Source organism: Orussus abietinus, unplaced genomic scaffold (genome assembly GCF_000612105.2).
Source record: "Orussus abietinus isolate OABI.00-Male unplaced genomic scaffold, Oabi_2.0 scaffold17, whole genome shotgun sequence".
Taxonomy (NCBI): domain Eukaryota; kingdom Metazoa; phylum Arthropoda; class Insecta; order Hymenoptera; family Orussidae; genus Orussus; species Orussus abietinus.
The window spans coordinates 1,433,132-1,451,423 of NW_019395988.1; the positions used below are offsets into that span (position 1 = coordinate 1,433,132).

The 18,292-nt window shown below is 48.8% G+C and overlaps 1 protein-coding gene across 1 annotated transcript in view; it reads left to right on the plus strand.

Annotated features, from left to right (window-relative positions):
* LOC105702436 (transcription factor SOX-11) overlaps positions 1-15,207 on the plus strand; it is a 36,588-nt gene extending 21,381 nt beyond the window's left edge. Inside the window, exon 2 of the mRNA XM_012430003.1 lies at positions 5,111-15,207. Within this exon, the coding sequence (XP_012285426.1) occupies positions 5,111-6,262 (1,152 nt within the window). The 3' untranslated portion in view covers positions 6,263-15,207. The remainder of the gene's footprint in view (positions 1-5,110) is intronic.
* Positions 15,208-18,292: the final 3,085 nt, after the last annotated feature.

The window sequence follows — 18,292 nt, forward strand, 5'->3', positions numbered from 1 at the left end:
TTAATAATTAACTGGAGGAGAAAAAAAGAAAACCAAAGGGGCCATTTTTCGGGACAATTGTTTATTTCTGGCGGTTTGTGGTACTTGGCGTGCACCTCCTCCGGGAGGCGCAGGAAGTGTCCGGGGATACGGAGCGAGAGAGAGAGAGAGAGAGGTTAAATTGGCCGTGAGTTAAACCGATGCTCCGGGGTCCCCGATAACGATTCCATTCTAAACTTTCTCACGTCCCCGACAAATGACAATTCCGTGTTCCTGAGGCCGTACGTGGCCGCCGAGGACGAGGAAACGGCGAGAAGATTCAGGAGCGAACGTCGCGTTCACCGTTGCCCGGAACCGACGTGTCGAACCTTGGTGCTTAACTTCCTTATTCCATTTGCGGGCCTTTTGCCGAATCCCGAGGAAGCCTCCAAAAGCTCTTCCACTAACCCCTTATTAAGATTTAATTCCCCGCCGCGCCTTGGATCTTAATGTTTAGATTTTTCCTCATTTTTCATTTTTTTACCAATTATTAAAGAGTGCTACTTTCGTGTCCGGCGGTTAGTAAGTACCTTGAGTATGTTTTTGCGATTTTCAAGCTTGATATAAATTACAGGGATATGACTGATTATTATACGGCAAGGGTTAATAAGACTCGATTCGTCTCTTAACGAAATTAAGGCGGAGTTGTCATCGCGTGACCACCCTGAAAAGTACCGAAAAAGGAAATTCAATTACGCCCTCGACGCACTAATTAAAGGCCACGTTGCAATTAGAACTCGCGTTTAGATAGTCGCCTTCCTAGTTTGGACCCCCAGGGGTTAATTCCCGAGATTAGTTCGTATATTAAGGGGCGAGAGTTAGCCTGAGAGTCAAAAGTGTTTGCAAGGAGCGATCAGCTGATCGCGTCGCGGTGCTCTCGGGAGGAAAAAGAGCTTTTTCGAGGGGCCAATAAGTCTCTCCCTTTTCCTTGAGCTTTATGGAACTCTCCGCTCGGCAGATATAATACCCTGTTACACGCCACCGTGGCTGTGTTCCCCGGTACGTGACACTCGTGTCGATTAATCGCCGGTATTAATGGAGCCCGCCGGGCATACCGGTAAGGAAAAAAGGAAGAGGAGCGGAAAGAAGGAGCGAGACGAGAGAGGTCGCCTTTATCGGACACGCTCGCGAATAAATAATTCATCCGCTCGCGAGCGAATTATTCGGTCGTTTGTGAATGACGATCCGTTTGGTAGGAAAATGAGCCGCGGTGCAGCCAAGACACGGACATTGCTGAATATTTATCCGCCGAGCGTTGACTGGTCAAGAGCACACTCGCCAGGATTAGCCATTTTGTCCCCGAGAATGCGCAATCCCGTGGATATCGTCCTCGCCGTCGTTATATCACTATTCGCGATCCGGGGACGTAATGCATTTGGGTAATGCGATTTTTCTCATTACTTTCCTTCTATAGTCTGCTTCCGCGATAACGGCGCGTTGTCGGAAATCATCACGTACATGATATCTTTTTCTCTTTAAAAATCCGTCCCGAGGTCGTAATTCGCCTAGGGCAAACCATAGTCATTGTCACACCAGGCCCCGTGATCCTCGTTACTCGGGGACCACGTCCAGGATCGGCGCACGTACCCATCTCGCGTACCCCGGGGATAACTCGGTCCCTTGGTCTTTACATATGCGGCTAACAGGAACCCCGCTTACATGGCACATAGATACGTACGTATATATTATTGACCATTAGCCTGCAGCTGACGGAAGTGAGAGACTAAGGTCACGACAAGAGGCAGGCTTGCATCTCAACGCGGTACCGTGGCCTTCGGACGTACACCGTGCATGGCAGTAAGGGGGCAATTATGTGCCGAGTGCTCGCCATACGCGTTACACGCAGCTCTCCGAGGAGTTCCGGAAAAGTGCGTGGGACAAGCCGCGGGCCTAATTGCCGGCATACAGGGAACGTTTCAGGCGGGATTTGCATTAACATTTCGCGTTGACACGACGCGTTACATCCGGGGACCAGTTTAGAAAACGACCCGGAAAGTCGGCGACCTGAGTCGCGCCGAAATTGGTGGTCCCTCTTTCATAAATATATTTTTTATCCCCTCATGCATCATACATTACGAAACGAGTACCATCATATATTACAAATGACGCGGATTACGAATGATTTTTTTATTTCAATCGCCATTTAGCGGGAAGAACGAGATGAGATTTGGAAAGTATCGATGACGATCAGACATGGCGACTTCGAGGTGACACGGCGTTAGGGATCATTAACTTTGAAATCTCGGCTCGATTTCTGTCAAAACACGGGCGCTGTACAGAGGTACCTAGACTCGCGTCTCGTACATCCTTATACGGCAAAGGGTTATAATTACTGGGGCTCAGCAAAGCGTGTTACGCGCCGCTCGGCCGCCCGGCGGTTCCGGAAAAGCGCGCGGCCGAATCGCGGGGATGGACGGATGTTGTGAAAAGTTGAAAGAAATTTGAATTTCACATCAACCGGCCTCCATGCCCGGCGCGATCTTTACTGCCCGTCGGGTTGGGAAAGAAGGAATCATAAACCGTGGACGGGGGGCTCGTATATTTAAAATTCACAGTCAAACGCGCTAACGCGCCGCGCGGTCTGCATTAGCATCGGGATCAAGGACAGAAATCAGTAACTGCGTTGCTTATCGGGTCTGATATCAATTTTATTTAGTCTCTGTAGGGTGTTACAATTCAAAGTTGCCGCCGCAGAGGAGATATATCCAGGTCGACACGGAGTTCCGCATCCCCGGTTCCAGCGGAGCTCCGGCTGGCTCGACCGCCGCCGCCGAACTGCGCGCGCCGGCGCCGCGCTCCGGAAGCCCGCAGATCTCGATCGGCGGCGGGTCACGTGACCGTTCGGGGGCGCGCGCGCGCACGTCCGTCGCGCATGTCCCGCGGAGCGGATCGCCGCGCCTAATTGCTAGGCGAAGCCGGCCGTGTTTTCCTCTGAATATGCAACGCGCATGCGCGGACGTACCGAACAATGGGTCCACCGATGCAGTCGCTCGCCCGCGACCGCGGAGGGCGCTACCGGGGAGGTTAGGATCGCTCGAGGTTGGGACTGACGGAGGTTAGGATACCTCGAGGTTAAGTCGCAGGAAGTTGGGATCGCAGGAAGTTAGGATCGCGGGAGGTTAGCTCGCAGGAAGGGCCTTCGTACTTGGCCGACCATGCACCGGAATCGCGATCTAACGAAGGTCGGCTCGAGAGCTGCCCCCTCCTGGGGGTTGCCCCAAGTTGCCTCACCTTGGCACACATCTCGCGGGCAACGCGTTGCCGAGATGCTCGGTATTATGCACCCCATGCGTGCAAGGTCGCCTGTGGGAAGGGACAGGTAGAGAGAGAGACAGGCTCTACTTGGATCCACTCTTAGATCGAGATCGATCGACTCGATCTTTCAATTTCGAGAATTCGTCAAGTTCGTCGGGTGGGAGTAAAAGTGAATAATTTCGAAACGCGTGGGATGAAAAATGTGGAAATTCGGGGTATTACCTGTACTTGCACGATGTCCGGTGGTTTGGGCGTAAGTGTATTTTCGGACGGTAATACCTGGTTATTAGCTCGAAGGAGACGTTGAAAAAAAAATTAGGGGAGGTTAAGTGGAACCGGAAATTGAAGGTATCGGCGTTGCTCCAGTGACCCAGTGGGTTGCCCGGGGTTGCTCGGGTTGCCCCGCCGTACCTTCGCGTGCGCTACCTTGACACACATTTTCGCAAGGTGTTGCCATTCGGGCCTGGCATTATGCACCCCGTGAGAACGTGGAACTCGGGGAGGGTCAGAGGGGGATCCGCACCTTTTCTCCGTTTGGCTTGGTTATTAATGCGCGAAAAGGGGTTATTACCGAGTTTACGAGGGGAGGGACGCTCGCCGGGGCGAACGGGCAGATGGAGAGGAATTACTTTTGCGAAAGGGCCATCGCCGTCGTAATTGCGTTAAGAATGCCGATTGTCGCGTGAATTAACGCTCGTTCGGGATTACTTGTGCCGCGAATCGCTATTCCGACTCATTGAAATGGTATATCTTGCGATCTGGTGACGGGGACCAAGATGGCGGCCGCGGCGTCGCGTCGTTGTACAAAAGAGGCCTAGATGACTGGTGACTTCAACTATGACGAACGACTTTTGTGCTCGCTCGGTGCCTTTACATCGAGAGTGATCGATTACTCCTACCCACCTACGTGGATAATGATAGGTACACGCCGGTAATTGCTGTAAAATCGCGCACTTGGCTGCGCGCACGCCGCAACAATTGCGGCCGCTTCCTTCCGCGGCTTTCATCTATTTCGGAGGACGGCGAGTGAAACAATGCCTCTTTATTCATTAATGACTCCGATTTACGTCGCGATCGTCCTTGCAGTTGGGTTTACGAATTTCCCCCTGGGTGATGGATAATCATTTCTAATGTTAGTAAATGTTAATTGACTGTTTGGGCCGTTGGTCAACGCCGAATTTTTATCTTGGCTACGACCCTTTGACAGAGGTGCAGTCCCTCCCCCTGTTCCTAGGATCATGGTCTTGACCCAGTCTTGCGGACTGGTTCCGGACCGGTACCTCGGTGGTACCAGTTTTGGGCCCTCTGTGCCCTCGTGGGCACTTTTGTGCCCCTGTTCCAGGTTTGGGCCTCCTTAAGAACGGATTCTTAGATTTGATTCTACCCGGGACCGGCTTGACAAGTTCCTGCACCGAGGTGACAAAGTTCCCGTGAGAACGCAGTGACTTCCGCTCCGTGCAGCCACGGTTGCGCTTTTAGTCACGACCGAGCGACTCGAGGAGTTACGTAGCCTAACTTCGACCTCTCTTATCCCTCCGCAAGCTTTGGCTAGGCGTTCCTAGGAAGCTACTCGAAACTCCCCGAGTGGGCCCTCGACTTTCGACTCCGAAGACCCGAAGATTCGGGATGGCCGGGTCGATGCAAAGAGAGGCTGGGGTCGCTTCCCGCTAAAGTGCCTCCTGATTACATCTCGTAACTCGCTCGCGAATTCCCCGAAATAGACGATCAAAGGCGAATCTAGGGTTGGAAACATTTGGGGAAATGCTCAGGTGCTGATGAGTTCGTGCAATATCTTCAAACGAGGTAAATGAAGGATTCCTTTCGCTTTCTGTTGCAGACCAAGAAGAACAACCCAAACCACATAAAGCGACCAATGAACGCGTTCATGGTCTGGTCGCAGATCGAGCGTAGGAAGATCTGCGAGGTGCAGCCGGACATGCACAACGCGGAGATCAGCAAGAGGCTGGGAAGGCGCTGGAAGACGCTGGACGAGGCCGAGAGGAGGCCCTTCATCGAGGAGGCCGAGAGGCTGCGCCAGTTGCACATGATGGAGTACCCCGACTACAAGTACCGCCCTAGGAAAAAGACGACGAAGCCGGCGCCAGTACCGAAAGCGAAGGAGTCGAAGAAGCCGAAAAAGAGCTCGCCGACTTCCGGGACGACGACCACCCCTGTACTCTCGGCGAAGCCGAAAAACGACACCAACAACAACATGCAGACCCCGGTGAAGAGGTTGCAGTCGCCCCCCACAACGAATCCCGTGTCGAGGCTTAAGGTCCGCCTAGCTCTGGACAAGAGGCCCACCGACTACACCCCGGCACCGCCCATCGTCACCGCAAAAGTGCCCAGCAGTCCATCCTGCGACACCCCGGACTCGCCCGAGTCCGCCAGCTTCTACGACGACAACTTCCTAGAGTGCAACGCGGCCGGCTTCGTGACGGCAGCTGCACCTGCGGCTCCTCCGGCTGCACCTGCGAGCACGACGATGGTGGGGGTCGCGTCCGCAGTGGGGATCGCCACGAAGATCAAGCAGGAGAACACCATACCCCAGGCCACCGAGCTGGACTTCAAGACGGAGTTCAAGCCGGACTTTGCGAACGATCGGCTGTTGTCCTCGGTCAGGCCGTTCGCCAGGGAGCTGGAGATGAGTCCCCTCGAGAGGAACTTCCAGAGGATACCCATGGGTGGCTGCATGGACGGCTCGTTCGTGGTCAAGCAGGAGCCCATCGAAGTCGCCTCTGGACAGAACGTCAAGCTCGAAGAGCCCACGAACTCCAGCCTGGCCGACCTTGATTCCTTGACGGACCTGCTCCAGATACAGCCGTCCGACTTCAAGCTCGACCTCGACATGGAGACCATCACCACGGACCTCGACTCCTTCGAGACAGCCAGCTCCAGCAGCGGGTCGCATTTCGAGTTCACCTGCACCCCTGATGTCACGGACATGCTCTCCGATATCGGGGTGAACAACGAGTGGGTCAGCTTTTGAGGCGGGACCAGAGGGGAGCGAGCCCGTTGAAGTCGTCTAACTTGCTGATGTCGACGTCGAGGAGCCACGTCGGATCCTAGGGCGACCAAGGCCTAGGTTACTTTGGAGTCGCGACTCCTCCTGGCACCCTCTTCAGGGTCTTTGGCGAGATTAAATCAGTCTTCTCCGGGGAATGGACGGGGAGCAAAGAGGAGCAGGACGGGTCCGGCTTGCCACGGTTTGGAGATCGACATGGTGGAGCCAGGGCGCCTTCCATGGACCAGAGTGAGGGAAGTTGGCGGTTCCTTGGGCATCTTGTGATGCCGTCTCATCGGTTCCACCCTCATCGAGCTAGGAGTCCACTTGGGGGCTTTCCGAAGGTGGAGAAGTCGCGGTCGCTGCCTCTGTCTTCCAAGGCCACCAAGAGCTCCTCTCGGAAGAGGTCGACTTCGGTCATCCTAGAACCATTGTTGAGCCCTTCGCGTCCATCCTGGTTGGCGGCGTCTTCTGGGGGCGGTCGCGGTGGAGCGTAGCGTCGAATCCTAAGAAATCAGAGATTCATCGTTCCGAAGAAATTCCACTTTTGATCCGAGTAATTATTATCTGGCTCGAGTAAATTGTCAGAATTCCGAGGAAATGTCGCGTCCAATTTAATCGATTTCATTCGAGTCATGTAATTATTCCTTGAATTGACGAAACATCTCTCGGATTCGATGAAGATTCTTTTTTCACCGCGGAGAAGGGTCCTTTGCCCCACTGGGGGTTATGGGGAAGAGGGGGTGCACTCCTCCCGGGAGACGAGGGCTTTCAACGATCTGGCCCGACCGGAGCGTCCTCGTCGGGCCCTCTTCGTCCTCGGGATGGTCCCCTCGTCCTTCATCTCAAGGCCGCCCTTATCCTCGAATTATTCATAGCGATTCGCACGCGTGCACGCACACTCACCTCGGAGGGAGCATGCGGTTTTTAAAGGGCCTCCGGCTCCCCGAGATGCAACTCTCGGAGGGAGGGAAAAGGAGGAGTCAAATAAACGAGAGCAAGCGTGCACGCGCGTCCATGGCGACGGCTGCCGGAAGTGGGCCCAAGGCCCAGCTGTTCCCTTCAGGAAGGCTCAAAAATGCCGATCTTGCTCGTCGGACGGAATACTTATTGTTAGACCTGGTACACACGTGCGTGTTTTTAGATTACACCGCTGGAATTGCGATTTGGGGTACCTCCGATTCACCAGGACGCTGTACACTCACGCACGTTTGCCGCAGTGCACGCAATTCTACACACACTTGTGTGTGGTTGGGTACACAGAAAGACGCGAAATGTCTAAAACACGCATGTGTGCAGTGGGTCCCTGGCTGCAGATACACTGCAGCTGATGAGACCAGATCCGACTGAAACGGGTTCATCTCCCCGCAGAAAAAAAAGAAAATGCATTGTAATAAAAATTCGGTTACCTCGGAAAATATGAGAGACTTGATACAATGGGCCAGACAATTATTTCGGACGAATTTCTCTGCTGCTTTGGCAAGACAAATGGTACCTCACCGAGGCGACACAACGACAATATTTTTGGTGGTCGTCGCGAAATTAGCGTGAAAATTTAGCAGGCGTTATTTTTAGGGGTAGTTCTTGGGTACGTCCACGGTTGGTGCCATTGCAGCAAGGCTCTTATTACGGGAATAATTGGCTAAGAAGTGACCGTTTCTATCGGATCCGGTCTAGTCCGATCAGCAAAGTCATTTACTTCTCTCGGAGGTTAGTCCGTCCGGACTCTTAAGCCGCTCCGTCTCGATCCTTTATCTAGTGATGAGCAAGCTCTGTCTAGGTCTTGGTAAAAAATCGGAAGACCCAAACTAAGGCCAAAGTCTAGGCCAAGCCCTAAAAACTGTTGCAAGATACCCTTGCAAGATCAAGATGGTACCCTTAGTCATGGTCATGCATTTGCTCGTCACTAGTCGACAAGCCCGATCAGCTGATTTTGACAGCCGGTCGGACCATCCCTGATCAGCTGACTTTGGCAGCTGTCCAGTCCCTTGTACCATACGCGAGTTCGCGCACAACGTCAAGGCGCTCCCAGGGCCCGCTTCCGGTCCCCGCGTTTCTTGTTCCTCCCCGCCGGGCCCTATGAGAAAAAAAAAAAAAATGAAATATGGACCCGACGTGGACGCGAATTGTGCAATTCCCGAGGGGCATTATTCGCCGATGCACGAGCTTCTTCCTGCGTCGCCGACGCCAGATCGACAGGGTGGGCCCGGGGGGCGGGCCTGTGGAGGCTGTATAAATCTATTACACTTACATTTGCGTCGGTTTCAAAGTATATAGATGAACGTTTTTTTTGTATATGTACTGTAGCATACTAGATGATAAGCGGACTTTTGTACGAGGAACGGCAGGCGAGGTGTGGCGAGCGCCGCGCGAGTCCCCCGGGAAGTGTGTCCGATTCGGGCCCGAGGGGCCTCATCCGCTGCGTGGAGTTCCGAAGGCCGTAAGTTCCCTCGGGAACCACCATAAAAACCCGGTAACTTCTCCTCGATTTTTGCCCAAAGCTCGCCCCTTTTTCTTTCGGGAGAAATCGCGAGAAATTTCATTCTCGCGTTCCTCTCTCGACCCGGCGACCAGCGGCGTTTGCCGATCGCTCGCCCGCCATATTTGTTGTGTATATCGTTAGATGCATATTTAGTAATATATAACTCCTTGTAGAATATCGCGCAGAGGTAGAAAGCAATCTTATGTGGTAAGGAGGCGAGGTGGAGGCGATCCGAGGGGGCGATCGCAGGACTCGATGGGGTTTTGCGACTCGGCGAGGTCGAAAAGGAGTCCGGGACCTGTCCTGGAGATCCTCGGAATACTCCTGGATCCTTTTCGACGTCGACTTCGCCCGATCGAAGGTCCTAGATCGAAAACCAGTCACGCGGATCACGCGCAAATAAAGGGTTGCGACGCGTAACGAGCTACACGGGAATATTAAAAAAAAAAAGAAGAAGCCGCGTTACGGTAGGGATATTAACGAGGATAAGAGTAATCGTATTTGATAACGTGTTAACGGTATAATTACGCACTATCCTTTATGAAGCATTACGAGGAAACGATATCTTACTATACACCCCCATTTAATATTTGTAGGGAGCCTAGTGGTTGCGAAATTCTTCTTTCTTACGGCGGAACGCTACGGATATATACATACGTACATATGTAATATCGATTATATATGTTGCGAGGGGGTTAACCAAGTGACGTATTTTGTCCACCGCGCCACGGCAAAACGTCGTCTGATTAATCGAGTATCGGCCCTTCAAAGTGTCGCGCCGGTTTCGAGTTAACTTAACCTATTATATCAAACTTTGATCTCATGTTCTTTACATTTATTTTGTGTTCTTTTTGTTCTCAATGTTTCTACTCTCTATCTCTCTTTCGTTGTATTAATTAAACGTTACTTCGACTAATACCAGCGATCCCACTACCATTCTTTTTTACGTTCTAAGGCTACGCCGTTTACGCGTTATCTGTTTTTCTTCTCTCTCTCTCTCTCTCTCCTTTTTCTGCGTTTCTTTCCCTGCTCTTGGATTATGTTCTCTTGAATTTTGGTCCTCTCTCTTTCTCGGTTTGTTTCACCTGGAGACGTTTCTAGGGCGCTGCTGGAAATTTGGGGATGCGCGGATTTTAGGGAGACGCCTTCGGCACTTCCCAGGGGGTGTCCTGGAAATTGTAAGGAATCTCGAGAAAGCAAAAAAAAAAATTAGAGAACGGACACTCGAGGGTGAAATTTGAATTTTTGAAATTTTGCGCGGAAAGGAGATTTTCGAGGCGGATAATTTCTGAAGAAAAAAAAGAAACGACCCTTAAGGGGCAGTGCCGGAGGCCGAGGAACGGGGTGTCCCCGTGCAGTATTAATCGCGTGGGTATGAGAAAGGGTAGAAGAAGAAAAAAAAAAAATAGTTAAAGGAAGTGGGACAGGACGGGGGGTGGTTTTCATAAGGGCGATTTTTTCCTTTCCCGTTTCCTTCCTCCTTCGACGACGAGCCGACAGCCAATCACCGCGTCCAGGGAGACGATCGTTTCTGCACCGAGAAAAAAGAAAAAAAAAAAGAAAACACGTGTCATCGAAGCAAAGAATTATTTCACTGAATAGTACCGAAGAAATATATCGTTAATTCCGAAGAGCAATGAAATGGCTGAAATCAATTGTCATCATTCGGAATAAATGTTGCATCGAATTATTCCTTGAGTTGGCGGAAAATATATATTTGATGGTATTCGCAGAAATGTTTCTTCGTTTCGATGAAATCCTTTTTCTCAGTGCGGCGTCGCCACGACGGGGACGCGTTAACAAAAACAGTGCCTATCACACTCCGGTCTTGAAGGGATAACTTTGTACAAAATTGAATACAGGGCCAAGCGAGAAACACAAAGTAATTGTTAGGAGGCGCGCCTACTATTTAGACGGTTGTACTTGTACATTGTATGACGGGGCGAGCAGGCGCCGTGCTACCACGCGCCGCTCTCATTACACGTATATAATTTACACGCATCCTTGCTAAGAGACGTCGTCCTCGCCGCGAGAGGGACGGAAAAGCGAGGGAAAGGAGACAAAGGGGGCTAAATACAGGAGGGGAGGAGAAATAGTTGAAACGCCGTCGCTTTTCCTCCGGCAAATAGGAGCGAAATGGCGGCGGCCGCCGATTACGTACGCGTTTTCACGCTTTACGCAGCACACACGCACCCCGGTCCAAGGGTGGAAACCGAAGGAACCCTCTTACAAACACAGGCTGTGAATTATCTCCGGAAATACGGGAATCTCGGACGAAACGTGGGGGAAAACGCGAAGAGAGAGTGAGAGGACGAGAGGTTAGAGATTCCAGAAATCGAGAAGACGTTAACGACACCCCTGGCGCAGCTCTAAGACAACCTTCTCTTGAATAAAGAAAAATTCTCCGATAAACCTTGGGAACCAAAGAACATTCTGCAATTTTTTTCAGAATTTTCCACGGAGATGTTCCTCCGGAAAGAAATATTTTCTTTACGCTTCTGAGATTTCCAGGGAGGGACTCAGTGCTCGCCAGGAGTTGGAAAGGAAACAATACTGCCAGATTTTATTACGAAATGGGGATGGAGAGATCGTGCATAAATTAGAAGAGGAATGAAAAAGGAAGCGAGGGGTCAAACACATATCAATGAAAAAAAAAAAAATGAAAATACAAAGAACCACCTCGCAGATGTTGCATAAAAGAGCTCCTTACTTTGCCTCTCTCTTGGCGTGCTTCTTCCTCGTTTTGGTCGCGTGTCCGAGGGCGCACAAAACGAATATTAAAAGAAAAAAAAAAAAGAAGGAAAAGAGCGAAAATGAAGAAAACCTCTAGAGAGTGAAGTCCCTCCGAGACGGCGCGTCGAGGAGAGGACTTCGTCAGATCTTCCAGCGAGCAACCCTTCTTTTCATCCCTCGATGCCGAAATGCAGGGAACGCGGTGCTCCCTTTTTATTTCTTTTTCCAGTTATTTCTTTCCTTCCCCTAAGCACCCCCGAGCACAGTTATAGTTCCAGGAGAGAAGAGGTAGCGCGGAATTATAGAGCGCACGCGGGGCGTGTCAGGAATATTCTCGAGTTTCCCTCGGGAACCCCCTTAAGGGGGTCGCGAAAGGGTTGAAAACGGTCCGGAGAGATGCCTGGCGTAGTTCAGGATTTTTTGAGAATTTTTCCAGAACTTTTCGGAATTTTTAGAGAATTTTTTTCACGGCGACTTTCGCGGCGCCTCTTCTCCTTAGAACGAAGGGGTTGGTGATTTCTCCCTAGAAAGGACTCGGGGGGAGGGTCAATTTTGTGTGTCTAAAAATTAAGAGACTACTCTTAAGTACTTACCTAAGCGCGTAGAGCTTAAGGGCGATTTCCTACCTTTTTGGATTTTTTTTCTTCTTTTTTACTTTCCCTTGACGAAACGCACCCGCGGGTGGAGCGAAACAAGATGGCGAATCCGCGCGCAGGGCGAGCATGGAACTTTCTTCGTGGCTTACTCTTGTCTTTGTGAAAGTCGTGTCGTTTTGCGCAAACTTGTGATTCTCGGAAGGGAAAGAAAAGGCCGGCGAGCCTAGTAAGTTATTGCGTAGCTCCTAGTACCTATTTCGTGCGTAGTCTTTTGTCCAGGAAGAGAGAGAGACGGTCCTCCTTCGCGCTTTCCTTCTCGGACGTCCTCGCGGGGAGAGGGGAAACGAAACTCGGCAAAAAATCGAGAGGGACGAAATACAAGAAATCGCGGACATGGACATTTCGAGGATAACGAGTAAAATTAAACCAAAAAAAAAAAAGAATACACGTGAATGTTACAAAGTATATATATATAGATGCTATTGACAAATTGATTATGCGAGGTGCGGAGGGTGGGGGATCGGCGAGTCGCGACAACAGTAATGTGCAAAAATGAGAAAAATTTAGAGATTTAAGGCGACACGAAAGGGGCATCTCAATTATTAATACAATTTATCTCCGAACTGGGTGCACCGAATTGTTTCAAACTTTCCAACGTGAATACGGAGGCTATAAGGAAGGTCCGGGCCCTGAGGAAATTTCACATTTTATAAAAGATATTAAATGTTCATCAAGGAATATATAAAATATGAAATTTCATGGGTGTCAGGACCTCCCTTACAGTCACCACATTTACGTTCTAAAGTTTGAAGCGATTCGGAACACCCAGTTTGGAGAAAAGTTTAATGAACGAGAGCTCGGACGCCACTTTCGTATTGCCTTAAGAATTCAAGGATTTGGAGAATTACAAAATTGGTAAAATTTTGCGACATCACCCGGGACCTTTAGGGGGTCTAGGAAATCATACTGCCAGGGGTCCTTTTTTTTTGTGAAGGGGAGAAGAAAATTTTGTACTTGTGGAAAAGGGACCCCTTTTTGTGGAGCGCCGAAGAAATGCGAAACTCGGCCGGCCTCCGCGCTCTCCGCACATTTCGGGTCATATTCTCTATTATTAGGGGGCGTAATCGGTCAAAATGTCCGGGGTCTCCACTGGTTTTCTCGAGGAATGCACCCGGGGTAGTTCCACCCTGGGGTAGTTACAAATCCACTGCTCAAATACGCGTTTAGGCCCTTACGACTGTTTTCGCGAGCCGGACAATTTGGCCGAAGGCGCCCCTCGTGTTACGATTAGGGTTTTCCAATTTTTAAAGGCGTAAGATTGATAAATGATTACACAAATGAGTCTATATATATATAAATATTATATACATACTATAAAGTATATGTGTAGTAGTTTTTAATGAATTTTTAGCAATGTATATATGTCCAATTGAGAAAGAACGACGTATATATTAAGGGTACGGAGACAACAAGAGTCAGGACCTTCCTTTTTTTTCTTTTTATTTCTTTTTTCATTTTTTGTCAATTTGTTCCTCCACGTTCTTAGTTCCGGGTTTCCTTTCGTTTCTCTCTGTCTGTTTCTCTTCTGCTCTTTCTCGCTCCTCGACTCTCTTCCGTTTTTCTCTCTCGTTTCGTTTAGCCTCGCGGTTGTCGTTGACTTTCGCCGATTTTCTCCCCTTCCGGTGGTTCTTGCCTCCCATAATTCTTGTGTTTGTTTTTCCTGCGTGTTTTATCGGTTTCGCCCCTTCGATGTATTTTTTATCACGCCCTATTGGACGCATCAAAGGTCGAGGACTTCCCCTTTGTTCGTTCTTCGTGTATGGTTCTATTATTTTCTATCGATTTTTCCTCGTTTCGATAGCCGCGCGCGTCCACCGATCGACAAGTTTATCCGTGTTTTGTTTATCACTTTTTTCCCATATCGAGGGATTCGCTCGAAACTAGTCCAGGCGTCGAGAAACGTCAGCGTAGATGAATGCCCGACGAGATATAGGAAGCGTGTAGGTTTTTGACTGGGCGTCGAAAAAGTCGCCGGAAACGAGAAAACCTCGAGGAGAAAGATGACGGGACGAGGGGAGAAGGAAACTCGAGAAAAATATACGAATTTGGAGGTTTTCTTCGAGTTTCCAGGAATTCGTCCGCCCGATTCCAGGAATTTATCGGCGCCCATCAGAGTGCAATATACGTGCGCGCTCGTTCCACCGATTTCCGTTCCTCATTCTGCTTTCTCGTCGCTTCCCGAGACACGAGAGAGATACGTAAACGGGGGGAAGTAAGCGGAACAAAAGAAAAATGAGAAATGCCCTTTTCGGCCAAGGAGTATATTTTTCACACAGAGCTGATATTTAAGAGTAGAGAAGAGAAACGCAAGGACTAAACGAGAGAGCCAGTTTTGTAATACGTCGCCGCGCCGGCCAGGCGAGGATATGATTAAAAAAGAAAAGGAGGAAAAAAAGTAATGAGACGAAGTAGAGGTTGAGGAGGATACGACAAAACGTAGCAATATTTTTACACGAGTTCGCAATGCCTACTGTCGTTCACCGTATATATTCGATGTAAGGAAGGAGTCAGTATGTCTTTTAAGTTCGCTTTCGTCCGTATCGAAGTATAAGTAATGCACGTTGTATTGGAGTTTGTTTTTTCTTTTATTTTTCTCCTTTTCGTTTCGCTGTCATTCTCTTTTTCTCTTTCTGTCCCTCTTGGCCCTTCTTGCTTCGGATTTGATTTCCCACCTTCCGGTCTCCCTGAAAATCGGGGAAACCGCGGAAATCATTGGCGCTTGCGATTACGTAATTTTCTTTTCTTCGTTTTCGTTTTCCTCCATCTTCATCTTCTCCACTTTGTTTCCTTCGCTGCGATTCACCCGATCCCATTGATCGCGTCCAGCGGGGCACTGCTCTAAATTATCTTACTCTAGTTTCTTAAGTTATAACTATACATAACGAGAAGAAGATGAAAAGTTACGCTAACGACTAACTTTAAAGACAGACAAAACACATACACACACACTCTGTACATTTTGTATTTAGTAACCTTGTTTATAATACTTATTATCTTGTTATTAAGTACCCGATTTATATCATTTTTTATCGAAATTATTAAAAAATAATTTAAAAATACCCACCGACGGCCTTGTGAATCATTGCCATCCTGAACATTCTGTTCCTTGTCAGTCTACGATAATAATGCTTACTTACCTCACGAATGTCGAAAAATATAATACATGTACAATAGCGCGTATATTTTGGCACTCGGCAAATATTTCCAAATTCCATAGAAAATCTCTTATCCCTAAATAAATAAATCAATCAATAAAAAACATAATGTGATGTCGCAATTTTTTGAAATTAAGCTGGCCCAAAACGCGTGCGCGTCGGTGTATGCGTTTTGCAACAATTAATTATATAGAGCGTAACTATTATTTTTATCAGAGATATCCTGGAATTGAGAAAAAGGACGTTTCTTCGAGGCAGGTCTTTCGCGAAATTTCCAGCGCAAATCGCAGCGTCGCTCCAGCGATTTCGAGATTGACGAGAATTGCCGGGAGACTCGGGCACCGGAATTTCTTTTTTTTTTCTTCCCTAAGAGATCCATATTTCGCGTAACCGCCGAAGCAGAACTAATCCACGAGAGCACGGACGTACGTCATCCTTTAAAATCAGGGCGCTGCTTATTAATACTCGGTCATGTCGGTTCGTTTGAACGGATTCTGATCGGCGCCGAGTCGACACGTAGGAGAGAAGCGGAATGACAAAACCACTATATCATTCGCGGATAAGCGCTCCCTCGCGAGTAGTAAATTTCGCCATTACGCAACTCCGCATCGGAGTTCACCTTCGACGAGGAAAATCAGCGAGATCTGCATGGAAACGCGTTTCACCTTGGTCGAGATATCGGATTCGAATGTCTTTTCATTCGGGAAAATGGGATTTGGCAATGCTCCGGTAAAGACGGCGGCCATCTTGGATCGCCTCTCGAGGCGAGGAAGTCGCGCAAATTCCCGATTTATTTAACGACGCAACAGATATCCCCGATAATGAATAGGAATACGTATCGACGGATACGTAAGAAAATTACCTGTGAATCTCTGATATGGTCCGACGCGAAAATCCAATATGGCCGACCTGGCGTCATCGCGATATTTCTCCTCAATCGATGTCGCAAAACTCATTATCGGGAGCCAATTCCGATGGAGGGATTTTTGTCTTCGCGTTTCGAGACGATGCGACATTTCCGGCATTTTTCTCTTTTTTTTTTCTGGGCCGGCTTTGCGCGTATGACTCGACTCGAGAACTGGCGACTTTTCGCGCGGCCACGCATGAACGGTAACGCGCAATAGCTATTAATAAGTCATTAGAGGTGCAGAAACCCGCTTTTCTGGCTTTCCATTCCCACGGTCTCGTCGTTATTTCGTTTAAGAATCGCGAGGGAAAGGGAACGGGGAAACCGACAGTGTGTACCTGGGGCATTATCACGTTCGGCGGGTGCAGCGGTAAGTGCGATCTCGCCATTAAACGGGATTGCAGTGCTCGCCATTTTCGGGAACGAGTAAATATTTTCACCTCGGCTTCGCCTTTCGTCACTTTCCGTCGTTTTCGACCCGAGGAGGCGAGTTGAGCCCTGCTGAAAGTGTTGATAACATTTTTCTTAAATTGCTTGCACTTCCTGTAGACGATTAGAGATACGTTCAATTATAAAATGGACGCCTTATTAATCGACTAAAGTGTATATACATTTTAACATTTTAATTAGCGTTTCCATATGTTGAATGGGGGAATCTCAATGGGCTCGGTACCCAATCAACTGATTAAACGAGGACGATTAATCGGTCCGGGAATGATTTTTATTATTTCAGTGTTTATCAACCTTTCTCGGCGATAAAAGCCCGGCCGGCTTTCGCGGCCGATAAATAAACGTGTTCATTATACGAGTAATTATAATATCATTACCATGCGACGCTCTATTGTCCTGGGTGACTACCATTTTTCAACCAGTGTGTTCCAGAACTGCGTACTTAGTCGATGCTACATTACTTCATGGTAATTCGCTAATTTATCGTGTCGTTAATGGTCGGAGGCGCCGCGAGATCGTTCTCGGCGCAATTTATTTTCGCCAATGGCGAGATTAATGCGATCTTCGGGACTAAAATCGCAGATAATCCTGTATAACGCCATGTAAAGTCACAAGCTCGTGTTTCAACCTTCCTTCAATTTTATTCGACTTTTTCCGGCAAAACATAACGTGGCACCTTATCATTCCACCACTCCCTGGTAATAGAATTCCAGTCTATAAATTGTAAATCCATCGTTAGTTTATAGGAGAGTAATATCTGATAATTTCACGTTCTACCGGATAGTATTACCTCGAGGAAAAAAATAAAAAAGTGTGGTTTATGGAGAGTTAAAGAGCAATGTCCGAGTCCTTATAAAACCGCGTTCTTTCGGTGAGGTCCCATTGTGTCCCTAAGGACGCATGATTTCGGAGGCTCCTTAGAAAAACACTCTTCCAGAATGTCGTATTACGGTGAAGCATCGTCGTTTCCTATTTTTTTCCCCTCCTTTTTTCTTCGACTCATCCATCTTGTACCCTTCTACAGGGCCCATGTACCCCGAACCCCAAATAATCGGGGGCAAGGACACTCTTTGAGGAAAAGTACGGACTCCGAAAACGCTTTTTCAATTTTTCCCCCTTCCTCGTCGGGCATTCGGTTTCTATGGGACCCGAACAGAGGTGTAGAAACGTCATAGGAAATGACAGGAAGGTCGCATTTTCGTGCAGCTGATGGACCTATGATTGTCGGGGCTAAACCTTGCGACAACCTCCCCAGGGAGGGACCCTCTTTCGGAGTTTCACGGTAAAGTCTCACGATGCTTTACGTTGATTTCAGAGGCGTCAATATCATCTCATGGGTCTTACCTACCTAAGAATACCCTAAAAATGTCAAATTTCATCAAATAAAAATCCTCTCCAATTTCTCATGTCCAGGAATTTAAAAAGTCCTCATCCACGCATTTTCTTAACACACACACACACCTCGAACATCCGATGACTCACTGCAACTGCACCGCCTTATTTAGCGGTGACTTTATATTTAGCTATTCGGCCCCAAGATTGATAAGTCGTGATAACGAAAACTTAACATCCTACTATTACCCTCGCGCAAAAATTGTCCGGTCATGTTCTGTGCTCATATCGCAAGAATCC